The sequence below is a fragment of the Macaca fascicularis genome, chromosome 9 (genome assembly GCF_037993035.2).
Source record: "Macaca fascicularis isolate 582-1 chromosome 9, T2T-MFA8v1.1".
In the NCBI taxonomy this organism is placed as follows: Eukaryota; Metazoa; Chordata; class Mammalia; order Primates; family Cercopithecidae; genus Macaca; species Macaca fascicularis.
This window is the reverse complement of record NC_088383.1, coordinates 67,084,679-67,103,758: the sequence shown is the minus strand read 5'-3', so window position 1 is coordinate 67,103,758 and position 19,080 is coordinate 67,084,679. Positions and strand designations below refer to the sequence as shown.

At 54.6% G+C, this 19,080-nt stretch overlaps 1 protein-coding gene across 1 annotated transcript in view; it reads right to left on the bottom strand.

Moving 5' to 3' along the window:
* Positions 1-9,050: 9,050 nt before the first annotated feature.
* Positions 9,051-19,080, bottom strand: part of ZCCHC24 (zinc finger CCHC-type containing 24) — a 63,352-nt gene continuing 53,322 nt past the window's right edge. The window contains exon 4 of the mRNA XM_005565326.4: positions 9,051-13,205. Coding sequence (XP_005565383.1) covers positions 13,092-13,205 — 114 coding nt within the window. The 3' untranslated portion in view covers positions 9,051-13,091. The remainder of the gene's footprint in view (positions 13,206-19,080) is intronic.

The following is a 19,080-nucleotide window of genomic DNA, read 5'->3' as shown; positions in this document are numbered from 1 at the left end:
AGTCTGGGCAACACAGTGAAACCCTGCCTGTACAAACAACAACAATGACAACAAAAACAGAAATTAGCCCACAATAGTAGTGTGTGCCTGTAGTCTCAGCTATTCCGGAGGCTGAGGAGGGAGGATTGCTGGAGCTCAGGAGGTTGAGGCTGCTGTGAGCTGTGATAAAGGTTGTGCCACGTGTGCACCCCAGCCTAGGCAACAGAGTAAGACTCTGTCTCATAAAGAAGAAAAGAAAAGAAAAAAGATTGACTTGTAAAAGCAAGAATGCTTCAAACCCTTCAATAGGGAATTGGTAAGTATGTTAATCATTAACCAACAAAGAAATACAGCTATTAGACAAATGAGAAAGGTCTCTATGTTAACAGGGAAAGATGATGATGATGAGTCAAAGCAAGATATGGATGTCTATCAGGTATAATCCATTAACATACGTGTGTACACACACACACACACACACACGTGCGCACACGCACACACACACAGATTTCTATAAGCAAAAGACTATGGAAGGATATGGCCAAACTCTGGACGGTGCTGCTCTGGGGGAGGTTGGGCTACTGGGAACGCTCACACCCTGCTTACTGTCTTTGTTTCCATTTCACATTGTGAAGGCATTGTTTTTATAACCAAGGGCGAAAAACACGATCTTACCACTTGACAGGTGCATGAGGCCCAGGTATCCCTGTATTGGGAGGTCAGAGTTTGGGAGAAAAAAAAAATCTCTTTTTGTTCCCTGCACTGGGTCCTTGACAGCAGAAAGTTGCAGTTTTCAGTTTTGGCCACCAGGGGGCAGCAGGGAACCAGCTGATTGCTGCAAGATCCTGGAACGCTGGAGAATTCTGAGCTGGCACATTTGTTGGGGTGGGGCAGGGAGACCCAGTTTGAAGCAGCCTCCACCATTGTGCGGGACTGTGGTCAGGTTCCCAGGGAGAGGATGACAAATTACATGCTGGGCTAGGGTCCTTTGCCTCAGCACAATGGGGAAACTGAGGCAGAAGCCCAGCTGGAACTGGACTAACAGGGTGTGGCTGCCTGGGGAGGGGAGGTGAATGTCCCACAGGCCAGAGAGAGCCAACACACCCAAGTCCCTTCCTGGGGCTTCTCTTTGCCATCCTGTCAGGGTGAAGGTTCCAGAAAGCATGGCTCAAAGGCTGACAAGTGGAGGCAGAGACAGAGGGGATCATGGGGCCCGTTTAGAGGCAGCACAGGCCGAAGTGGCCATTCCACTCCATGACCAGAGCAGTAGCTAACAATTCCTGAGCATACCCCATGTGCCAAGGGCTTAGCCACTGTATCTCAACTAATCTCAATGGTGACCTTGGGTAGGTAGAAGGGTATTAGTGTCTCCATTTTACAAGGGAGGAAACTGAGGCTCAGAGAGGCGAGGTGGCTTGCTTAAGATGGTGGCTGATAAGTAGTGATGTTGTCACTCAGGGTCCAGCCCTTCTGCCCCCAGAATTCCTGCCCAGGATAAGAGTGCGGAGGGAGATGGAGTTCCAGGCAAGTGCCATGGTCCTGGACTTACAAGGCAGGATTTGGACTCCGGGTTGCCCCACAATTTGCAGGAGCCGCGTGTGGAGGGTTGTGGGCCCCCCACTAGGGACCAGGGAGAGGGTGGGGGTTGTTGAGAAGATGGTGGAGGGGAATCTCAGCTCCCAGCTTTGAGTGCTTCTGGGATGGGGCATGGAGAGGGTAACTGGCCTCAGTACAGGGCTCCAGGAGGCTGTGGGGCCAGGCATGAAAGAGAAGGAGGAGCAAGTGTCCAGGGAGAGAGGGCACAGGGGCCTGGCCTGGCTCAATCATGCTGGACACAGTGGGAACAGGAGCAGAGCTGCCCCTACCCCCAGGAGCTCCTGAGAACTTAGCAAGGAAGGAGGTAGAGGGAGGCCTGGAGGCTCCCTTGGGTTCTGGCTTCCACGTAGGCCTCTAACAACCATGGGGCTGGCCTTACATGGTTCATGACTCTGAGCTACTTCGGGGAGGTTGCAGGCCAGGTTGGGCAGTGGGGAGAGGCCCAGGACAGAAAGAGGGAGCTAAGAGAAGGCAGGTGGCTGCCTGGCTGTCTGGGAGGGCAGTATAACAGCAGGAAGCAGCAGGAGGTAGGGGTTAGACCTGGGCCTGAAATGCCCCTGGAGTTAGGGGGTGGAGGGGGAGAGGTTCTAGGAGGGGGCAGTGGGGGGCTTTGCTACTTACTACCTCTATTATCTTGGACAAGTCAGTTGACCTCTCTGAACCTCGGCTTCCCCATCTGTAAAATGGGAATCCTTGTAGTACCCACCTCCCAGGGCTGTTGCAAGGATGAAAACTGATGTGTGTGAATCACTAGCACCATGGCTGCCACACCAGCTCCTGGCTGGATGTTGGCAGCGACTCTTATGCACTCATTTACTCCACATTTAACCTGACTGAGTGCCAGGCCACAGTGAGCACTGGAGGTCGGCAATGAAGCAAGCCCAAGTAGCCCCTCTAGAGGAGGTGGTCAGGACTGTGGAGCGCACGGCACAGGGTGAGGATGTGGAGGGACCCGGCTCCCACTCTGCCTTGGGGCATCTCCTCGGCCTGGCTCACCTTTGAGCTCATCTCCTGGTCAGGAGCAAAAACAGACACAAAGCAGAGAGAGCAGTACAGCAGATCCCAGGTCCCCCTCCAGACCCTATTCCAGATTGTTTGAGAGCAAAGCCCAGACACTGCCTCATTTCACCCGTAAATTCTCCAAAATGCAACAGACGGAACATTTTTTACATGATCCCAATGCCATTATGACACTGAACAAAATGTGAATTCTCTCAACTGCGTCAACTGTGAGAATGGACTTTTGCTCACTGTGTGCAAGGCCTGGGTGTGACATCACCTGCCTACCTGGGGTCCTCAGCCCATGGGAAGGCCTCAGAGCCTGTGGGGAAGGAGATAGGCAGATTCACATGACATTTGTTACCCTGCTGGGCAGGAGGATCCCCACCCTACTGCAGTGCCCTTCCAGCTGGAGCGGGGCCCCAGGCCCGCTGCCCCCATGGGACTCCTGATGGTCTGTGGCCATGTGTGTTTGTGGGCTGTGCATGTGTGAATATGTGCAGGCTTGAGTGTGCAAATGGGTGTGTATGTGAGGGTGTGAACAGAGTGTGAGATGTGTGTGAGTGCACCTGTGAGTTGCATGAGTGCATGTGTGAGATGTGAGAATGTGCGTGTGAGATGTGTGAGTGCACATGTGAGATACGTGAATGCACTTGAGATGTGTGTGTGTGCATGCATGTGAGATGAGTGCATGTGTGAGATGTGTGAGTGCACGTGCGAGATGTGAGAGTGTGTAAGATGTGTGAGTGCACGTGTGAGACTGTGTGTGCATGTGAGATGTATCAGTGCACATGTGAGATGTGTGAGTGCATGTGTGACATGTGTGAGTGCTGGTGTGACGTGTGAGTGTATGTGTGAGATGTGTGTGTGCATGTGTGAGATGTGTGAGTGCACGTGTGAGGTGCATGTGTGTGAGATGTGTGTGCATGTGTGAGATGTGAGAGTGTGCATGTGAGATACATGTGAGTGCACATGTGAGATGTGTGTGTGCACGTGTGAGATGTATGAGTGCACATGTGAGATGTGTGTGTGTGAGATGTGTGTGTGCACGTGTGAAATGTGTGTGCGCGTGTGAGATGTGTGAGTGCACGTGTGATATGTGTGAGGGTGCATGTTTGAGATGTGTGAGTGTGTGTGTAAGATGTGTGGCTGTGCATGTGAGATGTGTGAGTGCACGTGTGAGATGGGTGTGGGTGTGCGTGTGAGATGTGTGAGTGCATGTGTGAGATGTGTGAGGGTGTGTGTGAGATGTGTGAGGGTGTGTGTGTGAGATGTGTGGGTGCATCTGTGAGATGTGTGAGGGTGTATGTTTGAGATGTGTGAGTGCACGTGTAAGATGTGTGGGTGTGTGAGATGTGTGAGTGCATGTGTGAGATGTTTGTTGGTGCACGTGTGAGATGTGTGTGGGTGTGCGTGTGAGATGTGTGAGTGCATGTGTGAGATGTGTGTGGGTGTCCGTGTGAGATGTGAGTGCACGTATGAGATGTGTGTGGGTGTGCATGTGAGATGTGTGAGTGCATGTGTGAGATGTGTGTGGGTGTCTGTGTGAGATGTGAGTGCACATGTAAGATGTGTGTGGGTGTGCGTGTGAGATGTGTGAGTGCATGTGTGAGATGTGTGTTGGTGCACGTGTGAGATGTATGTGGGTGCGCGTGTGAGATATGTGAGTGCGTGTGTGAGATGTGTGTGGGTGTGCATGTGAGATGTGTGGGTGTGTGAAATTGTGGGTGTGTGTGAGATGTGAGTGAGCGTGTGAGATGTGAGTGCACGTGTGAGATGTGTGGGTGTGCATGTGAGATGTGTGAGAGTGCGTGTGTGGTGTGGGTGCATGTGTGATATGTGTGAGATGTGTGTGAATGCACGTGTGGATTTGTGAGTGTGCACATGAAGTGTGTGGGTGCGTGTGAGATATGTGTGTGTGTGAGAAATGTGTGTGGGTGCCCGTGTGTGTGAGTGTGTGAGATGTGTGAGGGTGCACGTGTGAGATGTGTGTGGGTATGCGTTTGAGATGTGGTGTGAGTGCACCTGTGATATGTGTGAGTGCGCATGTGAGATGTGTGGGTGCGTGTGTGAGATGTGTGGGTGCATGTGTGAGATGAGTGTGGGTGCGTGTGAGATGTGTGTGTGTGAGATGTGAGTGCATGTGTGAGATGTGTGTGAGTGTGCATGTGAGGTGTGTGGGTGCACGTGTGAGATGTGTGAGTACATGTGTGAGATGTGTGAGTACACGTGTGAGATGTGTGAGGGTGCATGTGTGGTGTGGGTGCATGTGATGTGTGTGTGAGATGTGTGTGAATGCACGTGTGGATTTGTGTGTGCATGAAGTGTGTGGGTGCGTGAGATGTGTGTGTGTGAAATGTGTGTGGGTGCCCGTGTGTGAGATGTGTGTGAATGCACGTGTGGATTTGTGAGTGTGCATATGAAGTGTGTGGGTGCATATGAGATGTGTGTGAGTGTGCGTGTGAAATGTGTGTGGGTGCCCGTGTGAGTGTGTGAGATGTGTGAGGGTGCACGTGTGAGATGTGTGTGGGTATGCATTTGAGATGTGGTGTGAGTGCACCTGTGAGATGTGTGAGTGCGCATGTGAGATGTGTGGGTGCACATGTGAGATGTGTGGGTGCATGTGTGAGATGTGTGGGTGCATGTGTGAGATGTGTGTGGGTGCATGTGAGATGTGTGTGTGTGAGATGTGAGTGCACGTGTGAGGTGTGTGGGTGTGCATGTGAGGTGTGTGGGTGCACGTGTGAGATGTGTGAGAGTGCATGTGTGGTGTGGGTGCATGTGTGATGTGTGTGTGAGATGTGTGTGAATGCACATGTGGATGTGTGTGTGCATGAACTGTGTGGGCACGTGAGGTGTGTGTGTGTGTGAAATGTGTGTTGGTGCCCGTGTGTGTATGTGTGTGTGAGATGTGTGAGGGTGCACGTGTGAGATGTGTGTGAGTGCATGTGAAATGTGTGTGGGTGCCCATGTGTGAGTGTGCGTGTGTGTGAGATGTGTGAGTGCATGTGAAATGTGTGTGGGTGCCCATGTGTGAGTGTGCATGTGTGTGAGATGTGTGAGGGTGCACGTGTGAGATGTGTGTGAGTGCATGTGCGTGTGGGCAGGGGGAACAAGTGTCCCCAACATCTCAGTTGGGATCCAGCTCAGGACAAACGGCAGTGGAGTTGTCGAGAGAGGCCTGCTTTGCACCCAAGTGCAGCCGGTTCTTGGCTCCCACCAGTGCTCTGGGGGACTAGCAAGGACACCTGACTCTGGAGAGATGGCAAGCCCACTTCGGCCCTCATTCCCTTCATCTGGGGTATTCCCTGCCCCTTCTCCCCAATTCCAAACACGTGGGCAGGAGCCGGGCACAGGCCGCACAGGAGGCAGCCACTGGAAGGGTGGCGTTCGGATGCCTAGCCCTGGGTTTACCAGGCTGTGGGGAGGAGCACCAGGGTGTCTGAGGAGGGCAGGTGGGGGCTTGAATCCCCAGCGCATTGTGGATCCCAAGCCTAGCTCAGAGCTCCCGGCCGGGCCCCAGGACACACTGACAGACAGCTGTTTGCTGAAGGACTAGACAGGCTGGTGGGAATCCGCTCGGTGGCCCTGGTCAGGATCAGAAACAGTGAAGGTTGTCAGAACAGTGGAGATGGTGGAGGTTGAAGGGTGCAGCAGAGGTCCCTGCTTGTCAATCTGGGGCAGCAGGGCTTCCCCAGGCCTCAGTTTCTCCACCTGGCATACTGACATGTTGTTCCCTGTCCTGGTTCCTGCCAGGACTGTTAGGAGGATGCATGAGGCCAGAAAACCGGGAGGAATTCCAGCCTATGGCCGGAGTCCAGTGCAGAAGCCGGCTGGTGGCCTGGGCCTGGGAGCTTCAGCACCACAGTGGGGGTTGGTGGGAGAGAAGTGGCCACCCTAGAGCTGTGCGCAGGAGCTGCCCAGGTGTCCCCTACACTCAGTGTGTCCTGATTGCCCCTCACTTACAGATAAGGACCTGAGGCTCTGTGTCACACATGCCAAGAAGCAGAGCTTTGTCAGGGTCCTACCAGAGGGCCCTGGGCTCCTGACGGGCTCTGGTGCTCAGGTGGTTGAGCTCCCGCTGTCTCTCCCCAGGCCAGGTCTCCCCTCTCTGTGTCTGGAGCAGATGCCAAGGGGGCTCCTCACAACCTGGCAACCATCACCACTTGGCACCAACCTGCCCCACCTCCCTTCCTCCTGCCTGGTCTCTTGCCCTTTGAGACACCCAGCCTCGGACCCTCACTCCTGGTCTGACCTTTGCAACTCTGTCTCTGTCCCAGCTCTGCCCTGATACACTGCACTGGGAGGTGAGAACTCCAAGTTCAATCAAATCCTGGCTCTGCCACCTGCCTGCTGGGTGAGTGTGCCAGGTGAGACCTTTCCCTGTGGGGCCTCAGCTTTAGCTCAGGGCAGGGCCACCGTCTCTGGATCCCTTGCCAGCCCTTTCTTTGGTGGACTCTGCTCTCTCCTGGGTCCTCAGCAGCCAGCTGCCTCTGGACACGGGCACTGAGTCCAACCGGAAATCCTTCCTGTCCAGGGAGTTAGTGGTTTCCACGGCTCCAGGAGATGTTGAAATGCAGGCTGTGTTTGCCTTGGGTTTGTTTCCTTTCCACAGAAAACAAAACAAAACAAACACACAGGCGCATGCACACTGCCACACACTCAAAGACAAGGGCATGTCATCAAACAACAGCCCCGAAGCCCCAGCCTCAGCATGCATGGGTGCCCAGTCAATGCTTACTGGATGTGCAAAAGCACCTGGGGCCCTGGGTTCGAGGCCTGGCTCCCTGTGGAATCCCTGGTGTGATCACTGGTCGGATGCTTCTGCCTGAGCCACAGACAATGGGAACAGGAGACCCACACTCCCCGGGCCTCTCCCGGGTGCAAGCAGTGCGCTTTGTCTTGTGTTCAGTGGGTTGTCTCATCCACACAATACCCCCGGGAGAGCTGGGGCTCGGAGAGGGGCAAAGCCACCCAGTGTCACACAGCTGGGGTCGCAGGGCTGGCCTGGTGGCAGTGCTGAAGGAGACAGGAGGGCCCTGAGACAGACACCGGCTCTGTGTCCTCAGATCTGCCCAGGGAGAGCAACAGCCCCACCTGGGCTGCTGGAGGACTTGGGCTGGCAGAGGGCACAGTGTGGAGGAGGGGGTCCTTCATTCTCCTCTCACCCTGGTGGAGGTGGGTGCCCTCTCCACTCCCTTGCTGGGCCTGGCTGGCAGCCACCTGTGTTCAGGCTGACTCTAGCCTGGCTGCCATTCGACACACTGAGGGCAGGCACCCTGCGGGGAATTCTCTAGATGCCAATCAGCAGGAAGGGGCTTTGTTCTGGGATTTGCTCTGTACCCCAAATAAGACAGGAGGTCTGGCCTTGGTGGTCTCTGTTCCTGCCTGTCCCTCCCCCCTCACATCCATGGTCCCTGACCCCGAGGACTGGCATTTTGTTTTCTTTGCTCCATCTCAGAGTCTGCAGTCAGGGGGCATGGACTGGCCCGTACAGATTTGCTTTGACTTCTACAGTATTCAAAAATCCCGTTAACTCGTTGCCAAAATTTAAAACATGGACAATTCCATGTAACAACTGGGATTTCCAGTCTTTCTCCTGCTGCCCCTTCCTCCCTCCCCGGGCAACATCATTCACAGATAGCAACAGTTGGCTGGAGCTGAGGACCAGGCGCCCCTTGACAGGACTCTCTGGCCCCCGCCTCCTCCCCATCACCGTGGGCCCCACGGGAACACTAGGGACCATCTGAAGCCCAGTGCTGCTCAACTCTGGATGCACAATGGACTGAGCTGGGGGGCTTTACAAACTCAAGGACACCCTGAACCACTTCCTCGGCCTCCCTGGGGTGGGACCAATGATGTTCTTAAAGCCCCACAGGTGACTCAGGTGAGCAGCAAGGTTGAGAACAGCAAGAGCTGATGCTGGGCTTTGCAGGTGGGTGGCTGCTGACAGTCTTGCTTCGTTGTGATTCCCCATGGTCCTCAGCAGGAGCCCCACCTCATGACAGCCCAGGCCAGCCCAGGCTTTGGTCAGAAGAGGGGTCCCTGCGCCGTCTCCCCTGGACTCCTCTGTTTGCTCACTGTGTGATGCTCCGTGTCTGGGCCCAAATCCTGATCTTGGCCCAGTGTGCCAAGTGGGAGCGGCCCAGGGCTGCCGGCTCCGAGGCAGATTCACTCCTATATATGGTCACCCGGGAGTCCCCCCACTGAGTGAATGCGTGACCTCATCTGCCGACAATCTCACCCAGTCTGGGGCCAACTTGGGGAGGGCCGTCGCCCTGCAGAGTGTTCAGTTGGGGGCAGAGAGACTGGGAGGAGGCAAATCAATGGCATGGAGGCAGGACAATGACAAGATGACCCAGACCCAGGGGAGCTGAGGCCAGCCCCAAGTCTCTCTGATGCCTGCCCCGTCTCCTGCCTCTGAAAGAGTCCAGCCTCCCCACACGCTTGCGTGAACAAGGAAACCTGTGAGCCTCTTTTGCTTTTAAAAGTCCTTTTAATACAGCATGAAGAGGCTATATTTCTATAGGCGAGCCGTATACAGATTCTCCAGGAATAAGGCACACAACGGAATGCCATCCCAAGGGCTGCACTTCGGAGATGTCGGAGCCTTCTCCATGCACCCTCCGAGCTGGGCCCCCGGGTTCTGTTTTGTCTTTTTAGCTGGACTCACACGTATGGACAGACACAGACACAGATGGGGTCACCGCATGGGGGTGGAGGAGGTCCGTCGGCAAGGTTGGCAACAGAGAAGGGGATAAGCCCGCTGCCACAGCCCCCAGGGGACTGCTTGGCCGTCTCGCTGAAGGCTGGAATACTCCCATTTCAGGGTTAGTCGTTGGACTGAGCTACAATGTAGTGAGGTTGGATTAAATATTCATTTAGAGTAGATTCAAGTCTATTAGATGCTGGAGGGCTGGTGTAAGGGCTCCGGTTGACATTTCCAAGTTCAAGGAGCATGGCCTGGAGGAGGCGTGGCTCAGATGGCAAAGCTCCGGAGCGGCGAGGCCAGGCTTTGCCCCACTTCTTCTTCCCTCCTGGGGCCCTGCTGATCGAGAGCCCTCCCACCAAGCCAAGACGCTGGTGGACCACAGAGGGGCTGGTTAGTCAAATAAGCTGCTTCTTCCCCTCGCCCACCCCCTGCCCCTCTACAAAATGAATAAAACCGTAATAACAAGATAAGAAGAAGAAGGTGCCAGAGAATGGATTACAATGCTGTTTGTTATCCTCAGTGGAAGAGGCACAAAGGGGTCACCATTCCCTTTTTCACTGTGTATCAAATTATAGCTTCCCTTAAAAAAGGCAATACTTTTCAAAATACACATATGTATAAATACAGGACGAGAACATATTAATAAGCCTAAACACTTGAATAATATGCTGGCTACTTAATACTGATATTTTCATCCAGGGAAAACAACACAGAAAAACAATATGGCTTAAAGAATTGCAGAGATTTTTTTTCCTCATCAGAATTATGTACCAACTTCATATAATATTCTATGTAGACAATATTTCCTTCTGAATGTAGTTCAGTTGCATATTTTTACAGACCAAAGCAGAGTAAAAAACAAACAAAAACCAACCAAAAACCCAATAACGGGAAACAGAAAAGTTCTCACCATAAATATTTTCTTGCAGTTCAACCAGAAGGTTGGCAAAATACTTCCAGAAATCTTTGTTTGATATTCTCTTGCCCTCCTGAAAGTTCTGAAGTTTTGAAAATGCCTCTCTTTTTGTTTGTTTGTTTGTTTATTCTCAAAAATCAAACAATTATATTTTTCTTTTCTTTTTCTTTTTTTTTTAAAAAAAGGCCTTCAAATATATACAGACAAAAAATCACTGTGAAGATTTTTTCGGGAAAAGCTACCAAATTCAGTGTTGTGAGAAAAACTGGTAACCATGCAGAAATTTTAACATCTATGAATATTTTTTTTTCCAAAATACACACATAGTATTTTTTTTAAAAAAGGAATTCTGTGTCAAGTATAACTCAAAATAAATACAAATTCACAAGTAGAACTATTGAATACTTCATACGGGGTAAACACCATAATCTCCCAACTAGATCGCTAGATCTACCAACTGCAAGCGATTGTCCCTTTTGAACTTACTAAAACCACATACTTTCCTGTCCCCTGGGCTCCTGGCCCTCTGAGCACTTAATTCTCACGGCACCCAGCCTACATGGCAGTGGCTTTGCTGACCACAGAGAGTTCCCCAGTTCAGCCAGAGCCCAGTCAAGGGGAGCATAGGGGGTGGGCCTCAAAGCGGGAACCTCAGCCCCCAAGGTGGCTGGCTCTGCACAGATGGCAGGGCACTGGCTACCTGCTGAACAGCTCACTGGCCAGGTCACTTTGGGGTGATATCCCAACTCCCCTTAGCCCGTGCAGGGAAGCCCTGGCCTCCAGTGGTCAGGGACCTGGGTTCTTTTTAGGGTGTGGGCTCCCCCTGGGGCCTGCAGCACAGCTGGCAGGCCCCAGGCATCCTTGGGCCAAGGTCCCACATGGGGCCGGGTCCCTGGAAGGGTTGGCACAGGCACACTGCCCACCACTGTGAACATTCTCTTTAGTGATGCAGTAGGATGACTGTCAGTGGCAGCTTCTCCTTGAGGACAGAAGCCTGGGCCGGGGCCAACCCCAGCTCACCTCAACACCTTGGAGAAGTCGGGGAACAACGCGCTCGGGGAGTCCTTAGTAGCAGTCCCCAGTGGTGACAAGAGTGTCCACAGCCTGCTGCCTGGAGCAAATGTACCTTTTTTAAGTGCTCAGAGGGTATGGCCCCTCAAATCCACCCTGCAGCTCCCTGGCTGCAAATACACTCACTCCATCTTTTCAACTCGCTCCCTGGACCCCTGGTTAACACTTCACTGTAACTCCTCAGTTGTACAAAGCATTTTCATTTGAATACAAAAGGCAACTGGACACCAGGTGGGCATCCTTGAGGCCGTGGTAAACACTGAATTTCAGGCCCATTTCGTGGTCTGATTTTTTTTTTTTTTCCCACAGAGGCATCATGTAGGGGCAAAATCAAGAAACCCAGTTCTGACAGCCGGGAGAAAGGAAGGGTCATGACTATGGAAACGGGGCTTCTCATCCGGGAGACAGAGGAGCGCACGATCCCGCTGCCAGTCAGGACAGTGGGCTCCCTGGCCAGGGACGTGCCACGAGGCCTCTCTGCTCCCTTGGGAGGTAGGAAATTATTGTCCCCATTTTAGAAAAGAGGGGTTCTGTGGCTTGTCTCAGGGTTCCCCACGTGAGGGGCTAGGAGACCGAGGTGAGAAGGAGGAGGCTCCTCCATGTTTGCAGGGGTTGGGGATGAAAAGCAAGGCTGGGGCTGTAGGGGCCAGCAGGGGAGGACTCAGCATCCCTCAGCCTGACTTCCTAAGACACCAAGTGAAGGGTCACGGTGCGGGGTACCTGGCACCTGGGAGGCTTCTCCCACCATTCTGGGTGAAACTCCCCAAATAAAGCTCCAGGACACAGCACCGGCCAGCATGAATCCCAGAACAACAGACCTGAAATGGGCCCTCTGCTCTCTGGTGTTATGCTGTCATTTAACTAATGGAGAAACTGAGGCCCGGAGATGTGAATTCCTTGCCCAAGGTGACAGAATGCGTCAGCAGCAGGGCAAGGACTTGAGCCCAGGTCTCCAGAACGCCAGGCTTGCGTCCTTTCTGCTAGAACAGACACGCTGGGCTTCCACGCTGGGCCAAACTACCTTGATGTGGACCCCCAGCGTGGGTGGGAGGCACAGGGGAAGGAAGGGGAGTGGGACTGACAAAACCTAAGGCAGTCTGGTGGGGGTCGTGGGAGGGGCTGCTCACGTTCCCCAGGACAGATCCGTCCAGCGTTTCGTGCCTCCCCTGTGCCTAACCCCTCCTATCTGGGTCCATAGGGTAGGGAGGGGGGCACACCCAGGTGCAATGCCAGTGATGTCAGAGGGGGTCAGGATTTGGGGCTTAAAGTGGGCAAGGGACAGAGAGGTCCACTCCCCAGCAGCTGCTAGAACACATGTCCCCTTGCCAAGATTGCTGACTCAGGAAAGAAACAGGGATTTCCGAGAGTGGCTTTCCATACCGGGCAAACCGGAAGGTTGTGGGTGGGGGCAGGCGGCCTGGCTGGTCTGGGGGAAGTTTGGGATTCACAGTAAATTTAGTGCACCTGTGGCCAATACAAGGCTGCTCACCCCAAAGAGGCTCTCAGAGGAGAGTCTGTGGGGATACCCGGGGCTCCTGGACATGGGCTTTTGCTTGCTTTTGTCCCCTCCACAGAGACCTCAGGCCCGCCTAAAGAGCCCCAGACTCCCTGCTTTCCCTGGCCTGTGGGGGCAGCGATGTCAGTAACACTGTTTGTCAACACACACAAGACAAGGACGCTAAGAGCCCCCGGCCCAGCCCCGCAGGCCTGCGAGGACACCCCACGCACAGGGCGACACGCAGCCCCTTGGAGCAGCACAGGGAAGCAGCGTCTCCTTGGGCTGGTCGGGGGCGGCTCTGGGTGCGAGCGGGCAGCTGGTCACTGCACGCGACGGCAGTAGTAGCCCAGGACCTTGCACTTCTCGCAGAGGTGCTGCGGGTGCTCCTTGCTCTGGTCGGACACGTCCAGGCCATCGGGCTTCTCGAGGGGTCTCTGCAGAGAGAAGAAGGAAGGGGCCCAGGGGAGTGAGGGGAGAGAAAGACAGAAACACAGAAACAGACAGGGAGAGACACACGGAGACAGACAGGTGCGACAGGTACACAGAGAGGGGACCAGACAGACAGAGACAGAAACTGACAGACACAGAGAGGGAGAGACACACACCCGATGCGGGGTGGGGCGGAGGCACCTGTGGTCACAGGTCATTTCAACCACGGTGCTGGGGCCCTCCTGCTGAGGGAGGCTCCCTGCGATCACCCAGCGAGTGGGCTCGAATGCCGGTTCTTCTACCTAACAGCTGTCTGACCTTGGGCAGGCCACCTGCCCCCTCTGGCCTCCATGCTCCCATGGAGCATCAGGGATGCTGATAACAGCTTTTTCACGGGCTTGTTCTCACCAGACAACTCAATGGAGATAATGAATACAAAGAGCCCGGCATGTAGAAGCTGTCTGTGGTTTGTCTTATCGGTGGGAGGGGGACACCAGCTGGTGCAGGGCCATCAGAATTGAGCCAAGATCTCAAGGTGAAAGGACCTAGGAAGGGTAAGTTCCCTGCTCTCCTGGACGTCCCAGGGAGACCTCCAACAGCTCCTCCATCTAGGGCTTGGGTGTCCCCAGTTTACTGCCTGGACGGTAAGAAGGCTTTCCACCTTGAGTTAGAGTCTGGGTCCCTGTCGCCTCATCCTGGAGATCCAGCCACAGACTCTGTTCGGCTCCCAAAGGACCGTCCGATCAGTATAGTTGTGAAGTGTCACCTCCAGCACCCCAAACCCAAGCTGGTTTGCAGCCCTCACCCCCTAGGCTGGCCAGGGCCTCTTCCTGCACCCAGTCTTCCAGGACAGGCCAGAAAGGCCAGACTCAGCAGGGCCCACACAGCCCTCACTCCCCATGGCTTACACGTTATGTGGCAAAGTACTGCCACCTAAGTCAGGCCACTCTGGAACACACCCTAATGTCACCACTTCCCTGTGAGTGGCACAGGGAGGAAACAGGCCACAGATGTATGAGGAAGGGAGTTTCCACAGATGAGGCAACTGAGGCTCCAAGACATTAGGGACATCCCTGGGGCCTGCAATGAGGAGGTGGTAGTGTGTGGCCTTCCAGCCACACATGCTGTTTCCAAGCCCTGTGCTGCAGGGACATGCTGCCTACTGCCTGCAGTTGGCCCCACTGGCTGCACTGTACTGGGGCTCAGGGCCAGCTTATGACCAGTGCCCACCCCAGACTGCCGCACTCCCTCCCAGCCTGGCTGAGTCCCTGGCTTTCTGTCCCCAGGACAGCACCTCCTGTGTTTGGTGGAGGGAAGGCCATCTTCACCGGCACAGCGCTCTCCCCTGGGAATTCACGGGCACCTGCCAGCTGCACCCACCCTGACTGGCATCTGCCTTCTGAGTCTTTATCTCTGGGGCTGACAGAGGTTTGGCAGGCCCAGGACTGAGGGCAGAACCTCCATGGAGACTGAAGGGGTCATCGCCAGTTTGTTTTGAAGACTGTTCTGGAACACCCTGTGTCTGGTGTCTTCTGCAGTGTCTCCATATGACACGGTATTACCAAAGTCCGACAGACAGAGCTTTGCATGCCAGCTCTGCCACCTATCAGCCAACGGCTGTTGGGAAGGAGCTTTCTCCTCCACAACCTCGACTTGTCCTTTTGGCACCTGGGTGGGAGGTTAATAACATTCATTGCCTTTTTCCTAGTTTTGTGTGTGTGTGTGTGTGTGTGTGTGTGTGTGAGATAGAGAAGTAAATAAGATGACTGTCTTCTTTTTACTTTTTATTTATTTTTATTTTTTCAGACAGAATCTTAGTCTGTCACCTAGGCTGGAGTGCAGTAGTGTTATCTCGGCTCAGTGCAACCTCGGTCTCCTGGGTTCAAGCGATTCTCCTGCCTCAGCCTCCCAAGTAGCTGGGATTACAGGTGCACACAACCACCCAGCTAATTTTTGTATTTTGAGTAGAGACGGGTTTCGCTATGTTGGTCAGGCTGGTCTTGAACTCCTGACCTCAAGTGATCCACCCATCTTGGCCTCCCAAAGTGTTGGGATTACAGGTGTGAGCCACCACACCTGGCAGACTGTCTCTTTTAGAGACAGGGTTACCGTCACATAGGCTGGAGTGCAGTGAATCCTCCCACCTCAGCCTTCCAAGTAGCTGGGACCACAGGCATGCACCACTACGCCTGGCTAATTGTTTAAAAAAATCTTTATAGCGATGAGGTCTCATTATATTGACCAGGCTCGTCTTGAACTCCTGGGCTCAAGCAATCCTCTCACCTTGGCCTCCCAAAGTGCTGGGACTACAGGTGTGAGCCACTGCGCCCAACAGAGATGACTGTCTTAAAGTATTTTACAACCATAAAAAGCTCTGGAAGACTTAGTGATCACAGTGTGACCTGTAGCAAATCACTTAGCTTCTCTGGGACTCAATTTTCTCCTCCATAAACTGGGGGCTAAGTCTGTAGGCTAACTCTACATGATAGGGTTGCTGTGAAGAGTAAGTTAGTCTATGCAAAGGGATTAGAACAGTGCCTGGCACATAGAGAGCACTCAAAATGTTGGCCAGTATTGGTATCATGTGTTATATAGCGTTAGGGGCAGCATGGCGGCAGGGGAAGCCGCGAAGTCCCGGGTGAAATGCTCTGGAAACATCCTTGCCAGCGCCCTCCTGGGCTCATCTGAGCTGCGCCCCCTCCTTGGCCGTGACCCCATGGTGCAGGTTCCCTCTGTGGGCCCTGGTCTGACTGCTCAGCCCCGCTTGGCCTGCCACTGGGCGAGGAGCTTGCGGAAGCTGTCAAGACACTCTCCTCTGTGGATGGAAAACACTGCGCAGCTGGGGCTGACCGTGGTGGAGGGCCTCCCCCACTCCCTGCAGCAAGGCAAGGCCCAGTGGCGTTTTCTTTTTGGGGGGACCAGAGCCGGCAGGGGGAGCTGCAGCTGGAGGCTGACAGGAAGCAGATGTGGCGGCCAGGAGAGTGGGGAGGTGGAGGGTTCTCCGGAGACGGAGGCCACACAGGTCAGGGCTCTGCGGGGCAGGAGAAATAAACCAGCCCTCTCCACCGCGGGGCGCCATGGGGAGCACCACCGCTGGGCTCTTCAAAGGCTCTGGACAGCTGGGGGATAGAGAGGCACCACCCTCCCACCCCCACCCAGCTTGGGAGCTCAGGAGAGATCGAGCCCTGGGTGGTGGGAGACCTGGATTCCAAGGCCCCTTGATAGCAGCTGACTGGTCACCCTGCTCATGTCCTGTCTCCTCTTGGGGCCTCGGTGTCCCCAGTGCACACAGTAGGTGCTAAACAGTAGCCTAATGACTGGGAGAGGGGAAGGGCCCAGACACACGCTCTTGAGGGATCCTTTAGATTGGGTCCTGGGAGAGCTGATCCTGAATGTGGAGATGGGGGACAGGTGGTCAGGGAGGCTGCGCTGGGACCGAGCTTGGCAGGATGGAGATGGCGAGGCAGGTGAGGCCGTTGCCAGCTTGGGGATGGTGACATAAGCCAGGAATGGGCCTGGCATTATGGAAGGGGCATGGTGAGGAGCCCTGCCCAGCCAGATGCTAGGGCGATATCGGGGCAGGGGCCGAGGGCTGGAGCCACTGCAGAGACTCGGTTCCTGTGGGGCTTGGGTGCATGGGCTGGGCGCTGCCTCTCCGCTTAAGTCACGTAAGGACCCAGCCCCCAGGACGGTCAGCACAGACCCCAGCAGCTCCCATACATCTGAGGCCCTGCAGAAACTGGACTGTTCCTGACTCCTGCCCCCAGCCAGCCACCATTATCTGCCTTCCCTCCTCCCCTCCTCCCTCCCAGGCCACTTATCTGCCCTTCCAGGCTCCAAGCTATCCTCCAGGCCCCCAGTCTACTGACCTTCTACCCCATCAGAGCTCTGCCCCACATCTCTCCCTCAGGGGAGCCTTCCCCCAATAGCTCCCAGAGCTCTCTCCCCTCCTGCCTCCTCTGTCTGCTTGTCTTTTGTGGTGACTCAGCACACATGGAAGGCCCACCCCACCCCTGGCTCCTCCATCCCCCGCTACCTCATCGACAGTGACCTTTCCCTCCCACCACCCCTCAGCCACACCCTAGACTTGGGCTTCTTCAGAAACCACCCGTCTCTGCCCCCTCCTTTTCTCCTTCCATTCCACTGGCTCCCAGACTCCCCCCAGTCCACAGGCCCACCAGGCCTCCCTCTCCACCGGGCCTCTCTAGCTTCCCCTTCCTGCTGATGCCCCATGATGAAGCACGGTCGTCATGCTTTTACAAATATGCCCACCCCCCAGCCATCTGCCCTCTGGAGTGCTTGCCCAGCCAACCTCTGTCTTGTGGACCCTTTGTACACCAGGCCTGGCCTGCACCTGCCAGGCGAGCTGTGCTGGAGCAAGTCACGGAACTAGGCTGACACCTGCCACTGCATTAGGATCACGTACCTCCCCCGGGCCTGGGATGCGGCTGGGTGGTCCAGCCAGCTTTCCCTAGCAGGCTGCTTCCTCGCTCGTCCTTCCTCAAGCCCGCCCCAGCCCGCCTCACTCCTACCTGAGAACTTTGTCTTCCATTTGCTGAGAAAACAGAAGCGTTGGATGTGAGGTTCTTCTTGCATCATCCAACCCATGGACCTTCCTAATTACCCCCTCTTCTCCCTCCCTCCTGTGCCGATGGGTGAAGCATCTCCCGTTTTTCCCCTGAATCATCAGCCTTTGGCTGTCTTCTAGATCATTCTCACCAGACTGCACTGGGCTCCAGGCTCTACCATCTCCACAACACCTAGCTCCAGGGCTCCTTCCTGGTTGTGGCTACTGCTGTGATTCTCTCCACAATCAAACTCTCCTCAAGAGACTGGACAATGAGGCATTCCCTCTGCAGCCAGATCCACACCAGCCTCCCCTGACACTGCTCCATGGACACTGCCCCGACCTCCAGGCCAGCTACACATCAGCACCTCCACTCTCGCCCTCACGCCTGACTGGCCGGGCTTCTGTGCTTCTCAAACCTTGGTTGTAGTTCAAGTTCCCCAGGTAAAAGTGATACTTTTGTTTTGCTTTGTAAAACTTTGAGGACCGTCTCCTTATTGCCAAATTTCCAAGGCACTCCTCTGTGGTCTCTATACCTGACATTTGAGCACCAAGCACCAGTCAAGCCTCCAACAGCACTTCCCGAACCCCACCCCCGGCTTCCAGGACTCCACGCTCCCTGGTTCTCTTTCTCCTTACTGGGTCTTCCTCCTCTATCTGACCATCAAACACTGGGATTCAGCAACACTTGGTCTAGGGAATCCCTTCTCTACTCCGTCCACATTCTTTCTACAGGAACTCAAATCCATTCCCTACCATGTTTAGGTTGATGACACCCACTTATGTATGGGCCATCTTGACTTCTCACATGAGCTTCAGAATTACAAATCTAACTGCCTTCTTGACGTCTCTAATTGGATTACTGCGAACATCTCAAATGTAATCTGTATCAGAGGAGCCCTGCTTTCATTTCCAACACCTGTGTCCCAGCCAGGCTGCCCAGTTCAGGAACAAGCTCCTCCATCCACTCAGGTGCTCCAGCCTGCCTGGGGTGGGACTGTTCTCCAGGGCTCCTGTTCTTCCCCCACATTCCACCACCAATCTGATGATGCTTGGTGTCGCATCCAGCTCCAGAGCCTCCTCCAGAGTTCAGCCCCCTCCCAGCTTGTATGAGGGCTAGGGTGTTGTCTTTCTCACTGGTCTCCCCACTCAATCTCTGCACACAACCAGAGTAACTGACTTAAAATGAATCTGAAAGCCCTGCTGCTCTTGGGTTCCTCAAGTGCCCCCAGGGCTCTGTGACCGCCCCGTCTAGCCCTCTGCCCCAAGCCTCTCACTACCCTCTCCTGCGCCTTCACTGAACTGTGGTCCTG